Source organism: Lutra lutra, chromosome 2 (genome assembly GCF_902655055.1).
Source record: "Lutra lutra chromosome 2, mLutLut1.2, whole genome shotgun sequence".
In the NCBI taxonomy this organism is placed as follows: domain Eukaryota; kingdom Metazoa; phylum Chordata; class Mammalia; order Carnivora; family Mustelidae; genus Lutra; species Lutra lutra.
The window spans coordinates 183168075-183190542 of record NC_062279.1 but is presented as its reverse complement, the minus strand read 5'-3'; the positions used below and the strand labels follow the sequence as shown (position 1 = coordinate 183190542).

Genomic DNA, 22468 nt, shown 5'->3' with positions numbered 1-22468 from the left:
GACAAAAGGCAGACGGTATCTCTGACCCCAGCAACAGCAGCGGCAACTAGAAGAGGAAGGTGAGGAAAGAGCCTCCCACCACCGCACACACCCCGTCTTCCCTACAGAATGGTCCTGTTTATAAATAACACTAAAGCGTACCAAAAGGTCCAAAGAGTTTCACAGTGACCCAAGCTTTAAAAAAAAAAAAGAAAAAAAGAAAGAAAGAAAGAAAAAAAAAAAAAAAGATTTATTCTTGTCCATGAACACTTTGGGGTAAGGTCTGCAGAGTGTAACAGTGTGTCCCGCCTGGTTGGAAAGCCAGCCACACGGCTTGGAAACAACAGTGTGACCGAGGAACAGCGCATGTTGGCGAGGACGTGGGGCTAACAGGACCATCGTGCACTGCTGGTGGGCAGGCAAGCTGGTGTAGCCACTCTGGAAAACAGTACAGAGCTCCCCCCAAAAATTGAAAATAGGAATACCTACGACCCAGCAATTCTGCTGCTGGGTCTTTATACCCAAGAAAAACAAAAGCACTAATTTGAAAAGACTACATGGACTCCAATGCTGGGTGCAGCATTATTTACAACGGCCCAGAATGGAAACAACTTTAGTGGCCAGGAATAGATGAATGGATAAAGAAGATATGGGGTATACATACAGTGGAATATTATTCGGCCATTAAAAAATAATGAAGTCTTGCCATTTGCAACGCAGATGACCTAGAGAGTATTATACTAAGTGAAGTAAGTCAGAAAAAGACAAACACCATATGATTTCACTTATATGTGTAGAATCTAAAAAAAAAAAAAAAGAAAAAACAAACAGAAACAAGACTCATAAATAACAGAACAATTTGGTGACTGCCAGAGGGGATGTGGGCTGGGCGGATGCGCAAAGTAAGTGAAAGGGATTAAGAGGTACAAACTTCCACTTATAGGTAAGTCACAGGGATGCAAAGTAGAGCACAGGGAGTAGAGTTGATAATATTGTAATAACCTTATAGGGTGAGTGATGGTTAACTACGCTTACCCTGGGGAGCCCCGTGTAATGTACAGAATTGTCAAATCAGTATGTCGCCCACCTGAAACTACAACATTGCATGTCAACTACACTTCAATTTAAAAAAAGAAAGGAAGGAAGGAAGAGTGGTCTGTCTTAAACCTCAAAGCTCACTTTCTGCTCCTTGATGTCTATTTATAAAGAGAAGTCGGGGTGCCTAGGTGACACAGTCTGTTAAGCATCAGACTCTTGATTTCAGCTCAGGTCATGACCTCAGGGTCATGAGATGGAGCTCTGCATCCGTTTTAAGATTCTCTCCCTCTCCTCCTGCCCTTCCCTGCCCCCTTCCACTCTGCTCACTTTCCTTCTCCCTCTTAAAAAAAAAAGTCATTTCCAACCAGAACTGGGGATGGGTTAGGTCTAAGCACCTCATGTGGCAATAACCACCCCTTTACACCAGTGTCTGCAGAACAAGGAGGAAAACGCCCCATATCCCCTCAGCCCATGAACAAATGCACACTGTTCACAATAATGTCTCCACCAACATTCACCAATAAAGGTTAAGCCACTAGCTCCTCTGCTTCCTCGTAGACACACTGGCACAACGTCTAGCTTTCGCTGAGGCCTCCTTTTCAAGGGTATCCTATTTTCGGTAAACATACAAACATCTTAAGTTCACTTGTTCAACTTTCTCTTATTTTCTTCCTTATTGCTGAATGTTTTCTATGAAAAGTTTCACGTTGTGTAAAATGCACTCCTATTTGAGCCCCAATTCGGCATTTTATTCTTTGATTAAAATTTTTATCTTCTAGCTCAGCTTTTGCTTAGATCGCTCTAGTCTAATGACCAGCATAGGCGAGTGGCTACATGGGGCCATCTTTCACCAAGAAACAACGTCTGTTCACATTCCCAGTGCCCTCACTGGCTCACTGACCCATTCACCCCACCCCAGAGGAAAGACGTGTCAAACTCATCCCCAAGTGTAGATACAAAGGGCCATACAGCATAGCTCCAGAGGTAGAACCCTAGACCCTGTAATGTCAGGGAAAAGTTTCAGGCTACACGAAGCAATTTTTTAATGCTGAGGAAAGCAAGTTTACTTACAATACACTTTGCCACATGAACCAAATCAACAAAATACACAGAGAGCACACAACTCAAGGCTTATGTGCTCCAAACCTGCTCCCCTTCCCCCCACCCCAACAGAGCTCCAAGGAGTCTACCTGAGCAAGGGCAACACCGAGGGTTTGTAAGTGCACACACAAAGGTACACGCTGGCTTGGAGGGCCCCATCTGGTTCACCTGTGCATACACAGCAGCTAATACAGTATCTTAGTACAATAATAAGATATACACATTACTGAGAACCCTACAGTAGGCTCTCAATAAATAAGCATTCCTCAAACATGTGTAAATCAAATTCTATTTAAAAAGTCAGTACAGGGGCACCTGGGTGGCTCAGTGGGTTAAGCCCCTGCCTTCGGCTCAGGTCATGATCTCAGGATCCTGGGATCAAACCCTGCACTGCGCTCTCCTCTCAGCAGGGAATCTGCTTCCTATCCCCCGCCCCCCGCCCCGGCCTGCCTCTCTGCCTACTTGTGATCTCTGTCAAATAAATTAAAAAAAAAAAAAAAAAAGTACGTTTCCTCAGTGCCTTTCCAGATATTTAAAATACCAATGAATAGACAGTATATCATCATTTCAGAATTTTTTTTCCTGTTTGTCAATAAAATAAGCACTCAACTTTAAGTCGCCTGGCAAGTAAGACTTTTTTTTAAACAAAAATATTCCAGGGGCGCCTGGGTGGCTCAGTTGGTTAAGCAACTGCCTTTGGCTCAGGTCATGATCCCGGAGTCCTGGGATCGAGTCCCACATCGGGCTCCCAGCTCCATGGGGAGTCTGCTTCTCCCTCTGACCTCCCCTCTCATGCTCTCTGTCTCTCAAATAAATAAATTAAAAAAAAAAAAAAAGCCATTGTGTTTCCTTTAAAAAAAAAAATTCCAGAATGTCTGTTTTTTTTTTTTTTAAGATTTTATTTATTTCTTTGACAAAGAGGGATACAGCAAGAGAGGGAACAGCAGGCTCCCTGCCAAGCAGGGAGCCAGACATGGGGCTTGGTCCCAGGACTCTGGGATCATGACCTGGGCCTAAGGCAGATGCTTAACGACTGAGCCACCCAGATGCCCCGAGAATGTTTGCTTCTTAAAATACCTCTGTAATGTCTTTTTATAATAAAAATTATAATCACTTAAATGAATATTTTATAAATTTGTATTTATTTGTATCATTAAAATTTGGCTTTACTGACTCAGAATTTATATCACTTAATCCACTTCAATTAAACTTTAAACTAAAAAAACAACTTATAAAAATGTTATGAAATGTTGTCTACTTCAAATAATGGACTATTTTAACCCCCAGAAGTAGCTATGTAAGTACAATCAATGTGACATTATCGATCGAGGCAAAATGTAAAGGCGGACATTTTAAAGAATAACTCTGAAGCATTTTTAAAGTTATCCTCACAAGTCTGAGAGATATTATTACCGTCCCAATTCTACAGATGAGAAAACTGACCTATAGAGTTGAGCACCCAAAAGTTCCTAGATCCGTAAGTGCTTAACAAAGAAAAAGCAACTTCCATAGAGGAACTTTAAGAAATCCCAAAATTCATTTGAAATGATCACAGGTACAAGTTTTCATTCTTTGCCAATCATCCAAGAGAAAGCACTGAATGAAAAAGATTTTAAAGATCCATCTTATATCATGAGAAATATTCGGCAGATACACAGGAAAGAAAAGCCTTTTGATAATAATAATAATAAAGAAAGAGGAAAAGGGGGAGAAGAATCTCAACTAACAATCACAAACTCTGACATTCTTTAATATCATCTTGATGTCCTGGTGTTCAGTGTCAGTATTTCTACACTAGATGGACAGTCTGAAATCCACCCTGATGCTGGGGGGGTGTGTGTGTCTGTGTGTGTGTCTGTGTGTGTCTGTGTCTATGTGTGTGTCTGTGTGTGTGTCTGTGTCTATGTGTCTGTGTGTGTGTGTGTGTCTGTGTAGTCCTTAAGAAGGCAATAAAAATTGCTTATATTTTTTAACCCAAGGGTTATGACTTGAGTTCAGGTTCACTTATTTTTGATTTAGTGTTAAAAGAACTTCGGATCACTAAAGTGGATCCAAAGTGATCTCAGGTACTAAATAGAACAAATGAAATCTATTCACTGTCTATATTTTCAAATAAATCGGGTAGTCGGTGAAGTCTTTTCACATTAAACAATCAGAAATACTGCCAACATCCTTCAGCTTATTTATTTTAATAGTTCTTCCCACAAAATCTATTTTAAACAGCAACTCGAGTTCACCTGGATCAGACCAAAGGCTGTTTAATGACTATCCTGCTTGCTGTTTGGAGGATAATTTAGCTAAACTTATTTGTTTTTAAAGATTTTATTTATTTATCTGATAGAGAGAGTGCACAAGCACAAGGAGGCAGAGCAGCAGGCAGAGAGAGACGGGGAAGCAGGCTCCCCGCTGAGCGGGGAGCCCAATGTGGGGCTCGATCCCAATACCCTGAGATCATGACCTGAGATGAAGGCAGAGGCTTTACCCACTGAGCCACCCAGGCGCCCCACTTTTTTTTTTAAGATTGTAATTATTTGAGTGTGTGTGCACGAGAGGGAGAAGCAGACTCCCCACTAAGTAGAGAGACTGATGCAGGGCTAGATCCCAGGGACACTGAGATCATGACCTGAGCCTAAGGCAGACACTTAACCGACTGAGCCACCCAGGCATCCCTAAACCTGTTATTCTTAATAAACAGTATCTATGTAGGTGCTCCACTGCCTTTTCTTTTTTAATGTTTTTGTTTTGGGGCCTCAAGAGATCCATAAAATCAGAGAATTTGTCTGACTTTCCCTAACAGCGTAAATGCATGTTCTAACACAAAAAAAATCTCACTAATTTTTCATTTTATTGAGTTTATAACCTTGTTTCACTTAATAACATTCAAAGCTCATTCTGCCACTTCAGTACTTTTCACACGGCTGTTTCGCCTCACTTGTCACTGAACAATGTCACAAAGACATAGTGATTTCGGTTGATAAACAGATTACATTTCAAAACACCTTTCTAGTACCTAATATTTTCTTTCATGTCCTTGAACAGATCATTGAACTACTTGCTTGCCTGAGTGAAACTATTTGTGTCTAAAGGGGAAACTTTTTCCCTATTTAAGACAAGAAAATTTTGCCGTTCCTTTCTAAATACTGACTTTGGATATCGTCATCTTTCTCCTCATTCGTTGTTTTTTGTCCCTTCCATTTGGTTTTTCTTATTCATTCCCTATAATCTGGATTTGGGGCTACTTGTCCAAGATGAACTCTGTCTGTCTCTCTTTTTCTTCTTTTGGTGGGAGGAAGACCGAAAGCAGCAAAGGAAAGTGTGAGAAGAGACAGAGCAGGAAGACAACAGCCTCTCTTGGACTTGGGACTGGCTCCTCCATGTACGGTTTCTTATAGAGACTGCTGAGACTATGGCTGAGCCAAAAAGATTCAGAGCAGCATTACGGTGATTAATGTTCTCGGATTTCCAAACATAACAGATTTAATGTCTGATTTTTAAAGCACACTCTGTCAGGTATGGTAATCACAAGTGATGCTATAACCATATGGGGAAATGCTAAGGAAATGGACTATTCGAAGAAATTACTAACGCTAATTTACACTGACAGGCACGTACGAGGTACCAGGCATTGCACCAGGACGTTACATACCAAACAGCACACATATCCTCTGTCCCCAAGGGTGAGAGAGGAGGCATGAGGCCAGATATATTTTCCACTTTCATTTTCTTAATTATAGTTTCCAGTTTTTAAATTGCCACATTCAGGTTAAATATTTAGACATAAAATTACTATAGTAACAATATTCATTTGAATCTAAAGTTCAGAATTAACTACATAATGTACAAAATTCAGAACTTAAGAGGTTTTATTACTTCTGCTAAAGAAGAGACAACCTCAAGGCTGTACCAACACAAAATTCAGTTTTCAATCAAAATCGCATGAACTCAGAAGTTTAAAAAACTCCTCAGAGCCCACCAATATATCAGTTCAGAATTGGAGAGAAACGTGCTTTACTTCTGAACTATTAAAACTGGCCCTGAAAATTTTATTTCAGCATAATTGAGAGCAGCCGAGTCAAAGAGACTTAAATGTGTATCAGTAGGAGGCTGCAGAAACATTTTGATAGATCCATGAACTTTAAAAATGCAGAGACATGAAAATATAAAGCAGATGCTTTATAAATGTGCTACTAGAAAAAGATCAAGATACACTGAGTGACAAACACAAGAGGCACATATAAATATATACTGTTAGGGGGAATACCATCATCATTGGGGAGACAAACAAGAATCTAAGAGTTACCCCTAGAGAATCAAATGCAGACTGCTAACAGGGGATGACAGCTGGGGTAATAAAATGGAAAAGAAACTTTCATTTTTTTCAGTTTATACCTTTCCGACATTTCTTTTAAAACCACGTGCACACATTGTTTTCAAAATGTATTAAGCAAATTGCTTTCGATTGCCCTTGAGTTGATTTACTGACACAGAAAGATCAGGTGAAGAGAGCCTCTGTGGCCTGGCCTTCTAGAACACTCCTAGCACAGACTCTGCCCCCCAACCCCCATCCCCACCCCCCACCACCTCTCTCACTCCTTGCCCTGGAAGGAGGAGTGTCTGATCTAATTAGTGGCCTAGGGAGAAAGAGCTGAGCAGAGGGGCCCAGCCCCTTCTGAATTCCCTTTCACACTGGTCTGCTGCCAGAAGCTCGCACTCCTCCGCTGTCATAACCGGCGGGCCGGAGGGGGCACAGCAGGTGCGCCGGCCTGGGCTCATATGGCTGTAGCAGTGACTGGGTGTCAGGCTATCTCACTCAGGTGAAATACAGAAAAGCCTCCGCCTTCTCGCTGCACACCAGAGCTGTGTTCTCCAACAAAACTGTTACTTCAATCTCCATCTTACACCTAATTTTCAACTGGTTCTGAACCAACCTGGAGGAGAAGGTAGGAGAGTTCTAAACCCCCAAACCTCCAAGATATACCATTAAATGAAAAGAAAAAGCAAGATGCTGTATAATATGTACATTATGATCTTAGAGATGCTGAATTTTTAAAGTACTATAAAAGTGTATGCATACATAAAATTGTCTGAAAGAACACATATTAAACAGCATAATGGGGGAAGGCTAGACTGGGAGACGAGAAGGACTGTCACTTTTTATTCCATTCGATTTTGTGCTGTTCAAAATTCACCAACAAGCCTGTACTCCTGTGGTCATTTTCAAAAACTTTAAATACATTTTAATGATTTTTGCTGGGAGATGTAGTAACCACAGATCAAGTCCAAGTTTCTGAACCTTTGAATTAGCAACAGTTTGGGGAAGTGGTTCTCAAAGAGTGGTCTACTGACCAGCTGCACCAGCATCATCTGAGACCTTGTTAGAAATGCACATTCTAGAGGCACCTGGGTGGCTCAGTGGGTTAAAGCCTCTGCCTTCGGCTTGGGTCATGATCCCAGGGTCCTGGGATCGAGCCCCGCATGGGGCTCTCTGCTCAGCGGGGAGCCTGCTTCCTCCTCTCTCTGCCTGCCTCTCTGGCTGCTTGTGATCTCTGGCTGTCAAATAAATAAATAAAATCTTAAAAAAAAAGAAAGAAAGAAAGAAATGCACGCTCTCGGGCCCCAGCCCCAGTCTACAGAATCAGAAACTCTGGGGGAGGAGATTAGCAATCTGTTTTAACACGCCCTCCCTAGAGGGCTATAAGCTAGCTAAAGTTTAAGAACTACAGGACTAGAGAACTGTTTGTAATTATTAATTTCCATTTTCCAATTCATAAATCCTCAAGACCTATACAACACATACATCCAACACTCTACTCATCTATCAAATGATCGGTCATCTCCATTCAATAACCATTTGTGGGATACTTTTCGAACCACATCACCGTAGTAAGTTTTTAATATAAACTAAAATACTTGAGTAAAGAAACAGTACTGTGAAACCACTAGGGAGGATTCCCAGCCCCTTTAAAGGGATTGAATTACTCTGACAGAAGCCAGAGCCCCACAACAGATGCGCTTCGGAGGGAGCTAGAACATGGCTTCCCCTCAGACACCCTGAGAAACATCTCAACCAAGTAACAGCTTGTTGGTGTATTACAACACACAGCATTCTCGGCTCGTCCTTCTCCTTCATAACTTTATATTACAAGGCTTATTTAAAATTAAGTAGTGTAAGCATTTACAGATACCTGTTGGGTGATCGTCTTGGCCAACGTCTTCTGTTAGATTCTGCAAGAAATATGTTCACTATTACCAAGAAATCACACACCACACAGCAAGTATGAAAATTCATAAACATTTTCATAAACAGCCAGTATCTTCATAATCTTCTCTAAATTTTTACCAAATACACGTAAAACAACTACTTTAAACAGCTGGTAGTTTTGTCTTTAAGAGGTTGACTTACTAGCTTATTAAGGGTGTGGTAGATCTTATGAATATTTGCCAGTGTTGAGAGATGAGGGTTCAGCTGGAAGTCTTTAAAAGAAAAAGAAGAAAATTCAGTGTCATTTATTTCCCAGGCTGCCAAAACAGTGTAAAAGAAGAAAACTCAGAAGTGAAGAAAAACAAATGTTTGGATACCAGTGAATGGTATTCTCCATTAATTTGATACTTATTAAATAAAATACAACATGCAACTACTGACCTATCTCTTAGAAATAGAGTCTGGCAATAAAGTCAAATTCCCAACCGAATGTTTAAGTTCATGAAATTTTCATGTGAACAGTAAGGAAAAACAAAAATCCCTCAGTAGTTGTAAAATCCTACCAGCAATGAACCTGAATGTAAGAGAAAAATGTCAATAATGTTAGCAAATTAAAGTCACACAAATAGAAGATCTCAGAAGAAACATGTTCACTTTCTCTTTCTCTTTCCTTTTCCCTTTCTCTTCCCCGGAATTACTAATACAGTATCAAAGCAAGCTCCTGGACAGGAAAGTACAGAAAAGCATCTCAACCATTTGGCATTTCTTGCAATATATTTATTTTGTTGGCTCTTATACAAGAGAGAGCAAAAATGGAACCTAAGTCCCTCCCCTCCCATCAAACGAACACAGACAAATCAAAGGACTCCACTGCAAGCTGAGGCCAGGAGCCCAGAGCCCAGGGATGGAGCCTACAGTTACTTGCACTGCAAGATTAAAAAATGCCACAAACCCAGGAACGCAGAAGCAGAAATCATGCTCATAAACCTGTCCAAATCCAAGAACGTTATCCCCCATCGTCTCTAATAATTTCAGGATCACATGCTAAATCATACCCCCATCTTGGAATCCCACACAACATAAAACGTTCAACTGTTAGGCTTTTGAATCTCTAAGTTCAAATGTTTCTTGTCGCTTGCACACATATGAGGCTACATAAATATAAGTTAAAAGTCTACAAACCATTTTATATTTGAGTAAACATCAAAGAGTATTTTCATAAAATATCAAGATTTATACTAGTTCCTTTACCATCAGAAAAGTTAGTCTGAAAGTAACCTTGAAAAGATACTGTAACTCCCCCAAGTTAGGCCATTCTGATTAAAAAAAAGGGGGGGAAAAAATCGCCTTTCACTGGAACAGTTTCTTTGGGACATGTATTAGATGCAAAGAAAAGACCAAAGAGCAGACACTACAAGTTGTCCGTGCTGGGCTGGACTCTGGGCTGCTGCTCGGAGGCTGGAAAGCAAGCGGACTTCCCTGCCAGTATTTAGAAAGCTTTACTTTCTTTTCGAAATAGTACCAGGAATCCAGTTCTGGGCAGGCCGGTAGAGCAGAGCCCCTGGCATTCACAAGTCACGGTCAGGAGCAGCAGGCACGTACGTACACACACACACACACACAGGTGTGCTGCTGGACCCACCTGGTGGCAGTGATGGCCAGAGGCTCTGCTCACAGCCATCGAGATTTTTTGGCTGAGAGACAACCAGAGCAGGGCCTCAGACTCTAAACGGGCTTGACTAAAGACAAGTGTTACTTGTTTAGCATCTGAATGCTTCAGCCATACTTAAGGTAAATGATGACATAATGTGGCCCAGAATCATGATTTTCCATCTTAATCAGTGCAGTTGCACAGAAAACGTTTAGGAAAGCATTTGGAGTATGTGAACATATGTGTGTGCGTTTATTTACTTATGCGTATATTTAGTAAACATTGATGGGGTCTCTAAAGCTAGGAGCAACAGTGCTCTCTGATCCACAAGAGGCTTTGGGGAGCCTGAACACAAAGAGCCCCCCTGACCCACATTATCACCACACCATAACCTCCCCTTCTTCGTACTCTCTCAGTTTCAAAATCAGAAGACAAATGATATACTCCATCATCATCTCTACATTAAATCCTGAAATAAACTCCTGCCCACCCCCCCCCCAAAAAAACTAAAAACTGAAGAAATTTAAGGATCTAGATTAGATTCTCTCTTCACTGAAGCCACACGGGGGGGGGGGGGGTGTCACAGAAAAAGGGGCTTGCCAAAGATCATTCAAGCACCCAGGTTTCCAGATGCCTCACCCCCATGTTACACTTTTTCACCACTCTGATGTTAATTCAACTGTTGAAATTCACATAAAAGAATCTAAATGAGAGACCCCTGGGTGGCTCAGTTGGTTAAACATTTGACTCTGGATCTCTGCTCAGGTCATGGTCTCAGGGTTAAGAGATCAAGCCTGGCATCAGGCTGGGTGTGAAGCCTGCTTAAGATTCGCTCTCTTGGGGCGCCTGGGTGGTTCAGTGGGTTAAAGCCTCTGCCTTCAGCTCAGGTCATGATCTCAGGGTCCTGGGATCGAGTCCCACATTGGGATCTCTGCTCAGCAGGGAGCCTGCTTCCTCCTCTCTCTGCCTTCCTCTCTGCCTACTTCTGATCTGTCTCTGTCAAAGAAATAAATAAAATCTTTAAAAAAAAAAAAAAAAAAAAGATTCGCTCTCTTGGGGCACCTGGGTGGCTCAGTTATTAAGTGTCTGCCTTTGGCTCAGGTCATGATCCCAGGGTCCTGGGATCGAGCCCTCTATCAGGCTCCTTGCTCCGTGGGAAGCCTGCTTCTCCTCCCATTCCCCCTGCTTGTGTTCCTGCTCTTGCTATCTCTCTCTGTGAAACAAATAAATAAAATCTGGAAAAAAACAAAAACAAAAACAAAAAAAAAAACACCAAAAAACCAAACTCCTCCCTCTCCCTCTGTCCCCCCTTAAAAAAAAAAACAAAACCTGAATGAATTAAAATTTCTAAATCCTTCTACACACACACAGAGTCCTGTACTAAAAATCACAGCCAAAATACCACTTCGATTTACGACCTGTGAAGACCAAAAGCTGATGTGAATCTCAGGTCTACCAGTTACTTAACCTAAATCTCACCGCTCTTATCTATAAAATGAGATTATGATTCCTAGATATGGCAGACATCCATTATAATGCCTAGACCATATTAAGTGTCCAATAAAAGAGACCAATTATCACTACATTCGCTAACATCATTTTCCATATCACACCGCTATCTAAAATGGTCCCTAATTTCCATTGGTCCAAGTCAAGCCCCAAAACCCCAACTCCCAAGTTGGGGCCACTTCTGTGATTGAGGCATGTGGCCTGGTACGTCTTTACAGCCTATGATGGCATTTCTATGTTCAAACGCCATCAACCGGTGTCCATGATGACAGTCAAAGATAACCTTGACATAGTGGGAAAAAAAGACCATTTAAGACCAGGTTCTACATATGAACTTTCAGTTCACAGGCAATGTGGCTAAAAGGTTTATTTCGCAAATCATACAATACAGCCAGGGATTCTCCATTTCCACATCCACTGTCATCATCACCTCATCACTGCATCACCAAAAGGAAAAAGAAAGCAGCAACACGTATACTTTCTCTTTAGCTTCACCAAGGAAAGAAGCAGCTAAGGAGGAAACACAAATTCAGAGAAAAAAAGACCAAAATGCCATTAAAAGATAAATCCACAAAGGTTAACACATATTGAATTTATGGTTCATCTGTTTAGTGCTCAGGGCAAGTAACAGACCTTGAAATCTAAAATAGATTTCACATCCTTAAGGAATAGATATTAAGGGTAAAAATCAAATGCTTTCCAGAGAACGTATTTAGGAAAGCACTAACTGATTCATAAAAATTTTCTTCTGCTCATATTTCAATTCCAAAGGATAAATGCTAGGTTAAGTCACCTTTATTCCATGATCAAATGACTCTCCACAGTAAAGCACTGACTGGGTTTCACTCTCCTCTACGACATGCAAACCCTATTATCCTGTATTAAAAGCCAAACCTGGCTGTGCAAAAAAGGCATAGCCTGCTTAATAAACAGCATGCCTAAATGATCTGGTATTCTTACAACCATCAACAGAGGATGACTGGGATAAAGCTTCCTGCGTTTTTGTTTGTTGTTTTGTAATTACCATTTGCTGTGACCTATATATGATAAAAGAAAAAAATGAATAACAAGTGGGGGAGGAGGCAGGGGAAGGGGTCAAAGTCCATGTCCCCAACCTACCCTAGGTATAGAGTTCCACGATAAAACAGGCCCAAACATTAGGAAGGAAACAATTATGTAACTTCAGACAATGACTATCAACCAAAAGAATCAAATTTTAAAAATTAACAGTCCTAATAGGAGTTTGATTCCAGAAGAAGGTCAGAAACAATTTCAACTCTTAAAAATCAAATCCTTCCCTCATACCATAGTCACTTGTCAAAGACAGCAGGGAAATGATCTCAATTACAATAGCAACAAAAAGCAGTCATACATACAAGAATAAACAAATATGGAACATACAAATGAAAAAACCATGAAAGTTCACTGAAACACACAAATGTGAGATATCAGAGATATTACACTACTGGAATGCAAACACTCAGTATTATAAAGCAATCACTTTCCCTTTGCTCTAAACTACAAATTAAATGCAATCAAATTCCTACTCTTCCTGCCTTCCAGATCTCCACCCCAAGAGAGGTGGAGAAAAGGAAGGGAGTCAGGCAGATTGATTCTAAAGTTCATCTGAAAGAATAAACACGTTGGCCTTGCCAAGAAATTGTTGAAAAGGAAGAATGAGGAAGAACGTGCCCTATCAGATAGCAATACACAGTATAAAGCAGAAGTTGGTCAATTCTTTGTAGAGGGCCAGATCGTAAACATTTTTAGCTCTGTGGGCCATGCCATCTCTGTTGCAACTGCTGGTGCCATTAGAGCGCAAAGCAGCCATAAACAACACATAAACAAATGAAGGCAGCTGTGTTCCAATAAAACTTTATTTATAAAATCTAAGTAGTAGGCCAAATTTGGCCCGTGGGCCGTAATTTGCCAATGCTGGGTATAAAGGCACAATAATTACACCACAATGGTACATGTGCGAGAAGATAAATCAATGGAAGAGCGCTGATAAACATATGTACATCTGTGTAAACACACATACGTAATTAATATACAATAAAATGACACTCAAATCAATGAGGAAGAGAGAATCAGTAAAGAGAGGGGCAAATAGCTAGCATGTGGAACAGACTACAGTTAATTCCAACCTCACCCAAAAGTTACAGATGGAAGGGGAAGGCGTTCGAGGCGAAAGAAAATCCCTTCTCTTGGGTTCGGGGCCCTGCACGCTCTGCCTCTGCCCGTCTCTCTGATCTCATCTCCTACCCGTCCTCCTCTGGCTTATTCGCCTCAGCCGCGTGAGCTTCCCGCTGTTCTGTGAATATTCCAAGCACACTCCAATCTCAGGGCCTTCACTCGTGCTTTGCCTCGAGCCTTCTGCTCTCTGAAGAGAATACGGCTGCCCTTACATTTCACGGGGCTGCACCACCAGGTGCCTTCTGACACAACCTCGCCAGACCAACAAATAGGACCCCTTCTTCGATCTTTATCACTTTCCCATACGTTCCTTTCCTTTTTCTTTTCTTTGTATCACAGCTTTGTCATCTTCTGCCCCCTTTAAAGGGTAAACTTCATGGAAGCCAGGACTTGGTCTTGCCCACTACTGCATCCCTAGTACCTAAAACGATACCTGGCACATAATAGGCACTCAATAAATACTCAATGAATGAATGCGCGATCAAAGGCACCAAATGTTAATTTCAGTACGTTCAGGGCATTTCAAGGGCATCCACACCATTAGACCTTCAGATGTGAGAAGCAGCATGGTAAAAGACAAAACTCATAAAGAAGGCCAAGGTCAGAACATGAAGAATCTGTGAACCCTGCTTACCAGTCTAGAATTACTCTCTCAAGGCCCAGTCTCCACCTGGGCCACCTGGGGGTATGCCCCCAGACAGACATGGCACATTCAAGCAGCATCAAATCTACTCAGGAGTAATTCACCTGAAACAGTGTTACATGGACACAAAGGAGTACGGCACAAGACTTCGAGGAGATGTCACCACACTGAGCTCTGCTGCCGGGATCCTGGGGACGCTGAAGTCACTGAACCTCTGCCAGAGCAGAATGTCAGTGGAGAACTCTGAGGAGCACTGCTGTGGGTCCAGGTGCTGCAGTGTTCAATTTGGGAACTGTCTAGAAGGATCACTTGGCAGCAAATGCGTGGCACGGACGGTGGGTGGCCTGGCTTCAGAATGGCCCCTCACAAAGACCACCGGAAGTGACTGAGGCGAGGAAGGATTAGGGCCTGATTTGAGATGGGGCAGGACCAGTGGAGAGGAGCAACACTGAGTACAGTGGGGCCTCCCCATACCCGCAGGGAACTCACACAAATTCGACCTCATTCACTTGGCAAAAAAAAAAAAAAGGAAAAAGAAAAAAGAAAAACCAAAAGAAAGGAGGAAGAGAGAAGAAAAGAAACTTCACTTGTCCCATAACCGCTGTCCATTCTACTGAATGAGCCAGAGACAGGCACACAGATCCCATAGCTGCTCGGTCAGTCCGTTCCCACGTGCTAGTCACATTTTGTGATTCTCACAACACTGGATGAGTCTAGTATTTAAAAATGTATTTTCCATAAAACATGTTCCCTAAATGCAAGCCAGCTGCTTCAACTGGTGCTCCGCTGAAGAGCAGAGATCTGTTCCAGCGCCGGAGGAAAGAACCGGCCGTGCTGGGCTGATCTCAGGGAACCTCCAGCGGGGCACCTTCTGAAAGCATTTCCAAGGGACGTTTTTAATACAGGGGGTTTTGACCTTACTCAGGGAATCAGAACTACCGTCCAGATAAAATGTGATCGCACTATCGGGAAAAACCACTATGACTGCATTCAGGAGACGGCACGGAGGAGTTCAGTGTTTCGTGTCCATCTGTCCAATTCTCCCTTTACTGGCTCAGGCAGGATGGCACAGCTGGCTGTGGCCAAGCTGGGAGCGATTCACAGATCTACGAATTCCCAATTCGGAGCCCATTCCTCCATTCTAGCTTATTTCTAATTAGAGCGAGAACGGATCAATCTCCAGAGTCCGTTAAAGAAAAAAAAAAAAGCAACACTCTCTCCCACTCGAAGTTGTTAAAAATCAAGTACACGAACTTAGACTAACATTTTCTTAAAAGTTACTAAAACTGGCTAAATCTAAAACAACTTACCAACTTTTTTTTGTTGTTTATTTATTTATTTTAGTGGGGGCAGAGGGAGATGGAGAACTTAAGCAGACTCCACACGGAGCTCCACAGGGGCCTTGATCCCACGACCCTGAGATCAGGACCTCGGCCCAAACAAGAGCCAGACACTCAACCAACTGCGCCACGCAGGGGTCCCCACCACCTTTCTTCAAAGAGAAGAGATGGGCAGACAAGATACCACCAACACCACCAATGTTATTTGACTTCAAGTACACCTCTTTCTTCTCAGCACTAACAATCAATTAAAATATTTCATTATTTTTCTAAAGATTTTATCTTAGAGAAAGAGAGAGCAAACGCACGCCTGCAGGGGAAGAAGAGGAGGGAGCAGGACAAGCCTGACATGCGGCTCCACCCCAGGACCTTGAGATCATGACCTGAGTCGAAATCAAGAGTCAGATGCCTAACCGAATGAGCCATACAGGTGCCCCTAAAAATATTTTATTATTAGCTAGACTCTAGTTGGCCCATCAGTGGGCCATGCACCCAGGTATAAAGGATTTTAATGCAGCACTGTGCACAGGTATGTGCTTAATAAATGCTTCTGGATGACAATGAAAATGATGAACTAAAGCAGTAAAGGCTCTTGGGGAGGGAAGGGGCAGAATAATGACCATGTTAATGACAAAGAAGTGAGACAAAAATCAGACAAAAAGTAAAGGTTATCAAAATCAGCATTGGTCCTGAATGTCTCTCAGACAGAACCAGAACATGAGCAAGCAGAGCCCGGCCTCTCTAACTGGGGTACGGAATGCTCAGGGGCTCTCTAAGTTACAGGTTATATGGCCCGTTCTCCTGAAATGTCAATTTTACTCAGTGAGAAGGAAAAAGAAAAATACTCTGTTGTCAAAGTCAAGGGTGTATGGTAGCTGAAATGTATTCTTTAGGTTTGCCTTGTCTCCTTCCTTCTAGAAGCAGGAGCCCTCTTTCCTGTGGGCTTCAGACAGACAGAATGAGAACGCCAGCGATGCCAAGAAGAGACCCCTACCAACCTATGAAGAGAACACGTAACAATGTCTGATTTCAGTCAACAAGATTTCAGATTTGTTACTGCAGCATAAAAGAAAAAAACAAACAAACAAAAAAAAAACCCTAAGTCTTCAACAAGTCCTTACAAGGCCCTACATGATCTGACCTAAGTCATCTCATTCCATTATCCTTGCTCACTTCATTCCAGCCACTCTCTTCCTTGAAGACTCACGTGAATTCCTACCTCAGGGCCTTTGCATTTAATATGCCCTCCGCGTCAATGACTTCTGGTGTTCACAAAGCCTCGCAGCTGACTGCACCACCTATTCAAATGTCACCTCATCAGAGAGGTCTCTCCCGACTCCCTATCAAAAGCATCACCTCCTCCCCCCACCAGCTTTAGATTTATTTCTCTACGTTTGTGTGATAGGTTTGTGGGTCCGCTTCATCCGACATGTCCCTCTTTGCTAGGAAGTAGGAATCTCTTTATAAAATGCCTAACAGCGCCTGCCTCATAGGGATACCGCGAGGCCGGAATGAGTCAATGATGTGATGGGCTTAGAACGGTAGCCGGCGTGAGATAGGCACTACCTGGGATGTACTATCGGCCCAGCGCCCTCTTCCCCACAGCCCAAACCAAGCCTGCTAGTGAAGCCTCTTTCAAACTAATCCAGCAGCTGCCCGTAGAGAATCACCTGGGAAGCTAGAAAAATCGGCCAGAGCCGCCATCCAGATGGGAGTGGGGTCACTGATTTTTCAGCAGCCCAGATGATTCTAATAGGCAGCTAGAGAAGGGAGCTCTAGCCCCACTCTGGACTCGGTCCCCAGCCTGCGGGCAGCCAACCCGCCAACGGGACAAGCTCCGCACGCTGGAGACCAGAATCTAACTCAGTCATTGGTACCCCACCAGCGCACTGAAAAGAACCAGAGCGAGATCCAGGGAAAAGATGACGAAACTGAAAAGCCAGGTGAAAATGAAGCATCTCTGTCCTCATCAATAAATATTTGCCACTTTACAAGGCACAAAAGCCAGAAGGTGAGGCATGGCAAGGGGAACCTGGATAAGGGGTGGGAAGCAGGTCATTGTGGGTGACTCAGCGTTTTCACGGAACGCAGGCTCCAAAATGAAAGCCATCCAAGCATACCGCGGCTGGCTTTTTCCTTGGGGCTCTCCCAGGACCCATTAAAAGAGGCTGCGAGGAGAAGCCATCCGGCACAGAGAGGCGGCGTGCCACCTAGCTGCGTCATCCACTCCGCGGCCTGTGCCTGCCAGTGCCATCTCAAAGGAGCCGGCCACTTCAGGACACCCTGCGTGGCTGCACTCCAAGTGTGACAAGGTACAAGGGGCCCTAGATTCATTCCCTGTGCCCCGCCTCACCTACTGAGGAACACAGATCCACTCGACAGTTCAGAGGAAAAATCATCCTTTAATCTCACTGATGTGACAAGAGTTCTGCTGCTCTGGCCTCGGAAAGGCCTGAGCTAGAGTCTCAGCTCCGTGACATTCCAGCTGAGTGACCCTGCCCGTGACCCAGTCTCACTGTGCCTCAGTGTCCCCATCTGTACAGCTGCTCTAAAGGGCCCCTTTGCACAAGGCTTCTACAACAGTGAAACGAGATGGTGCCTAAGAAGCATGAGCAGAGCACAGGCCCGTCCCATGCGCCCATAAGGTGCACTGTTTTACTCCCGTTATTATCAGAACGTAAAAGAGACTAAGACACACTGAAGCCAGATCAGAAAGTAAAGACAAGGCAGAAGGGATGACAAGGTGACGGGTCATTAAAAGTATGACATCAACAGCCAGCTGCCTGGACTTGAATGTACAACCATCTTCTTCAGCTTCCTGTTTAATTAAGAACAAGTAATCTGTGGTCAAATTTTGGGAATGGCATTTGAAGAAAGGGATATTAAAGCAGAAAAGGACTTAATCTCAACTACAGAAAAAAAGAAAAAAATAATTTCAAAGATATTATATGAAAACATATTAGTAGTTCTACTAAAAGGTAAGAGGTTTGGGTTTTGTTTTTGGGGTGTTTTTGGTTAAGGTTAATTTACTTATTTGAGAGAGAGCATACCAAGAGGGGAGAGTGGCAGAGGGCAAGGGGAAGAAAATCTTAAGCAGACTCCTGGTGAGCACAGAGCTCAATGTGGGGTTCGATCCCACGACCCTGAGATCACCACCTGAGCCAAAACCAAGAGTCAGACACTTAACCAATGCGCCACTCAGACACCCCTAAAAGGTAAATTTTATGTTTTGTAGCTTTTCTGCAATGTTGTCCGGTATCTTCTATATTTAAAAATACTACAAAAAGTGTACTTAAAAAGTAGTTAACACAGTTCTGTTTAAAATTAAGACCCAAGAAGACTAAAATGCCAACATCACTAGTTAGTTAAGGAATGCAAGACTTCTCTTCGCCATGATCAGTTCCCCAGTTAGAATCAGTTTTTAAAGCCTACTGTCATTGAGGGGAAGATGACAGAAACTAGGGGACAGGAGGGATGGGAAAGAAGGAATTCCTCCTACATCCTGATGCTACTGGGGCCCATTCTAACAACAAAAGAACCAAAAGCAAAATGGAGATGACCACATCTGCTGGCTCTGCTATCAACATTCATAGGCCAAAGACAAAAATAGAATGTTGAGTTCACTGGCACTGGTGGGGCCCCTAGACCCTGGAGTCAGAATGCCTGAGTTAGAATCTCAATTCACCACTTAGAAGCTGTGTGACCCTGAGAAGATTAATTAACCTTTCTGCACCTCAACTTCCTCATCTGTAAAATGGGCATACTAACAGTACACAATCTGCTTCTGTGGGTTGTTGTGAGAACTGAAGGTATTAACGAAGGCAAAGCAGGTGGAACAGCCCAACAATAATCACCAAACATGTGTCAGCCCCTCCCCACTCCCCCTTGTTCCTCCACACTCCCTGCGCCCTGCCTTATGGCTTTTCTCCTCTCCTCTCTCTGGTCCCTCTTCTCAGCCTTTCACTACCGTGTTCCTGCCCACCCTCCACCTAATCCCCTTTCACCCCAGCCTACCAACAGCCCCTTCTCCAGCCCCAGTTCTCAGTACTTTGACCCTTGCTGTCTCTTCTTCTGGGAAAGCACCCTCCCCCTCCCCCACCGCCGGGGGTAGGGGGGTGGGCACACACAAAACTCTTTCCTCAAGGGGGAAAACTTCAGAAGCGAAACCCACATGATATATGCTAACCCTTCCATTAAGTCTAATTTTAATGACTTCCCATTTGTTTCCAAAGCACTCTGGGCAACCCAACCAACCTAGCTGCCATCGTGCCATACTTAAGCTGTCCATTACTTCTCTGCCTGCACCGCTAAAGCCGCCAGAAGCAGCTCTTTGGACACGGGGCCCCAACCCCAAACCCCCAGTCGCGTGTGTTACGGCACTGCCTGGCAACAAGAAACCCTCAAATGTTTGGTGAATGACTAAGTGAGGGAATGCCTCATTTGGTTCTTTCTGATAACCTCTCTTCCTCTCCAGGGTCTCCTTTTAAAGCCTAATGAGGACAGCGTCATTACACAGCAATCATTAGCAACTAAAACAGAAGAGAGCCAAGCACTTCTCTAAACTGTGGGGGGTTTTTTTCTCATTTAATCCTTGGGATCACTCTGATTTCGCCTCCTACCTCCTCCTCTCTGCCCAGCTCCCCACTCCACTCCAAGTCCACCAGCCTCTATGGAATTTCTACCACAGGTCTGCTCCTTCCCCAGAGCCCCTGCATTCCTCTTCCCACCGCCTGGAATGCCCCTCACTCCCACCAGTGACCCTGCTATTAAAAACTACAACATCCTCCACTCCTCTCCCCTCCGTGCTCATGCACCTGTGTGCCCCACCCCCTGCTTTATCCTTCTCTACAGAACTTCCAACCATCTACCACACTGTATGGTTTACGGGCTTACAGGCTCCCTCCCCTAAGCCAGATTGAGAACTTCACAAGAGGCAAGAACAGGGCCTGGTACATGGTAGATAATCAGTAAGCAGTGTAGACAGAACATCTCCATACTCTGCGGTAGGTACGTACGTTTTAGGCGTGAGGACGCAGGCGTGCGTGCAGAGGAGCTGATGAGTAACTCACCTGCGGTCACACAGCTAAGACATAACAGAGCAAGGATGTGAATCCAGGCAATTTGACTCTAGGGCCAACTCTGAACTATTAACTGTCTTCCCAACCTGACCCAGATAATAGTTAAAAGGCATCATCACATTCAGGGAGCAAATGCTAGCCGTCTGTGTCTTTGGGTGGTACAGAACAGCCATCCACTGGAAAACTTGAAAAGGACAAGTAACTTCACTCTAGACAGTTCCATGTGGTAAAGCACTACCGGATTTATAATTTATACTGCACTGACAGTTTTTCTCTAGACTTAATAGTTCAGGAAAAAAAAAAAAAAGGAGGAGAGATTTATCACACCTTTTTATACTGTAATATCCCGATGAACAGCAAGATGACAAATCATCAACTAACATGAAGGTGGCTTCCGATGACATATACGAAAAGCCAAAAGTTGTGGTAGGAGATGGAGAAGTACAGACTGCAAGGGAACACAGGGGAACCCTTGGGGGATCAAGAGAACATTCTGGACCTTAATTTTAGTAGCGGTTATGCCGGTATAGATATTTATCAAAATTCATCAAGCTGTACACTTAAAATAGGTACAATTTTATAGTATGTCTAGGATACTCAGTAAATACTAAAAAGCAATAAAGACTATCAGATAGAGTTCTACCCAAAAAAAGGCACAAAGAACATTTCCAGGCTAATATTCCCAAATTAGATCCAAAAAGACACACCAGAAGTTAGTCATTATTAGCTCCTGAGCATCACACCTCTCTCTCTCTCTCTCTCTCTCTCTCTCTCTCTTTTTTTAAGGGCAAAGAGGTGATTGGAAAAAGACAAGCAGTGAAGAGCTCCGTATAATGAGATCCAGTAGGGTGGCTGATGTGCAGCTCAGAGCCTGACTGACCATTGGCAAAGGCGGCGCCCACAACGGACATTGACTGTGTGCTCCTTCAGTCCTTTGGGTAACCTCAGATCAGGACCCTAGGACCCTGAACAGAGAGTCCAGTCGGGGTAGTAAGGCACATCGCTGCCCGTCTCTTCCAGGGCCTCTGCCACATCTTGACCAGTGACAGGTACGGATGTTGTCTGTCAGGATTCTGAGTTTCGAGCATCAGAAACCAACCAGCTAATAGAACAGGACCGTGATTTCTTTTTTAAAGAGCCATTGGTTAGTTCACAGAAGGCCTAGGAAATCCTTTGGATTCACACTCTGGTGGGCGTGTCTGAGCGGCCTGGCTTGCAAAGGTAGGAATTTCCTAATCAGGGAAAGAGCCAGGGCCCTTAAGACGGAGGATGCCCACCACGAACAGAAATGGATGACACGCCATCTTTGGGAATACTAGTGATAGCAAGTAATAAAAGGTTTTCAAAAAATATTTACAAGAAAAAAATTCCTCAAAGAGGGAACTTAAAGGAATCATAACCACAGGTAATGCTACTTGGGGAGGGTGGGAGTCTTTTTCATATCATTTAGTGTTGTACTCAGTCTATTAGTTTCAAAAACTATAAGCCTACCTTCCTAAATTGAAAATGACTCATTAAGAGTGTTTTCTAATTAAAAGAAAATTCAAATCCAGAGTAGCAAATACTTTGTCTGCTAGAATAAAGGACACTAGAGAAAAAAAGTCCTTAGCTCTGAAACAGGGATGTGATAATTGCTAAAATATATGATTCTCCTTAAAATGCATCTCAATATCTTTTTCTACTTAAAGCATATATTTATTTTATTTTATTTTTTTAAGATTTTATTTATTT

The 22468-nt window shown here is 43.2% G+C and overlaps 1 protein-coding gene across 3 annotated transcripts in view; it reads right to left on the bottom strand.

Moving 5' to 3' along the window:
- DCUN1D4 (defective in cullin neddylation 1 domain containing 4) overlaps positions 1-22468 on the bottom strand; it is a 78650-nt gene that overhangs the window by 40189 nt on the left and 15993 nt on the right. For all 3 annotated transcript variants that reach the window (XM_047719259.1, XM_047719260.1, XM_047719261.1), the window contains 2 exons: positions 8522-8592; positions 8304-8343 (listed from right to left, as the gene is read on the bottom strand). In XM_047719259.1, the coding sequence (XP_047575215.1) occupies positions 8304-8343; positions 8522-8592 (111 nt within the window). The remainder of the gene's footprint in view (positions 1-8303; positions 8344-8521; positions 8593-22468) is intronic.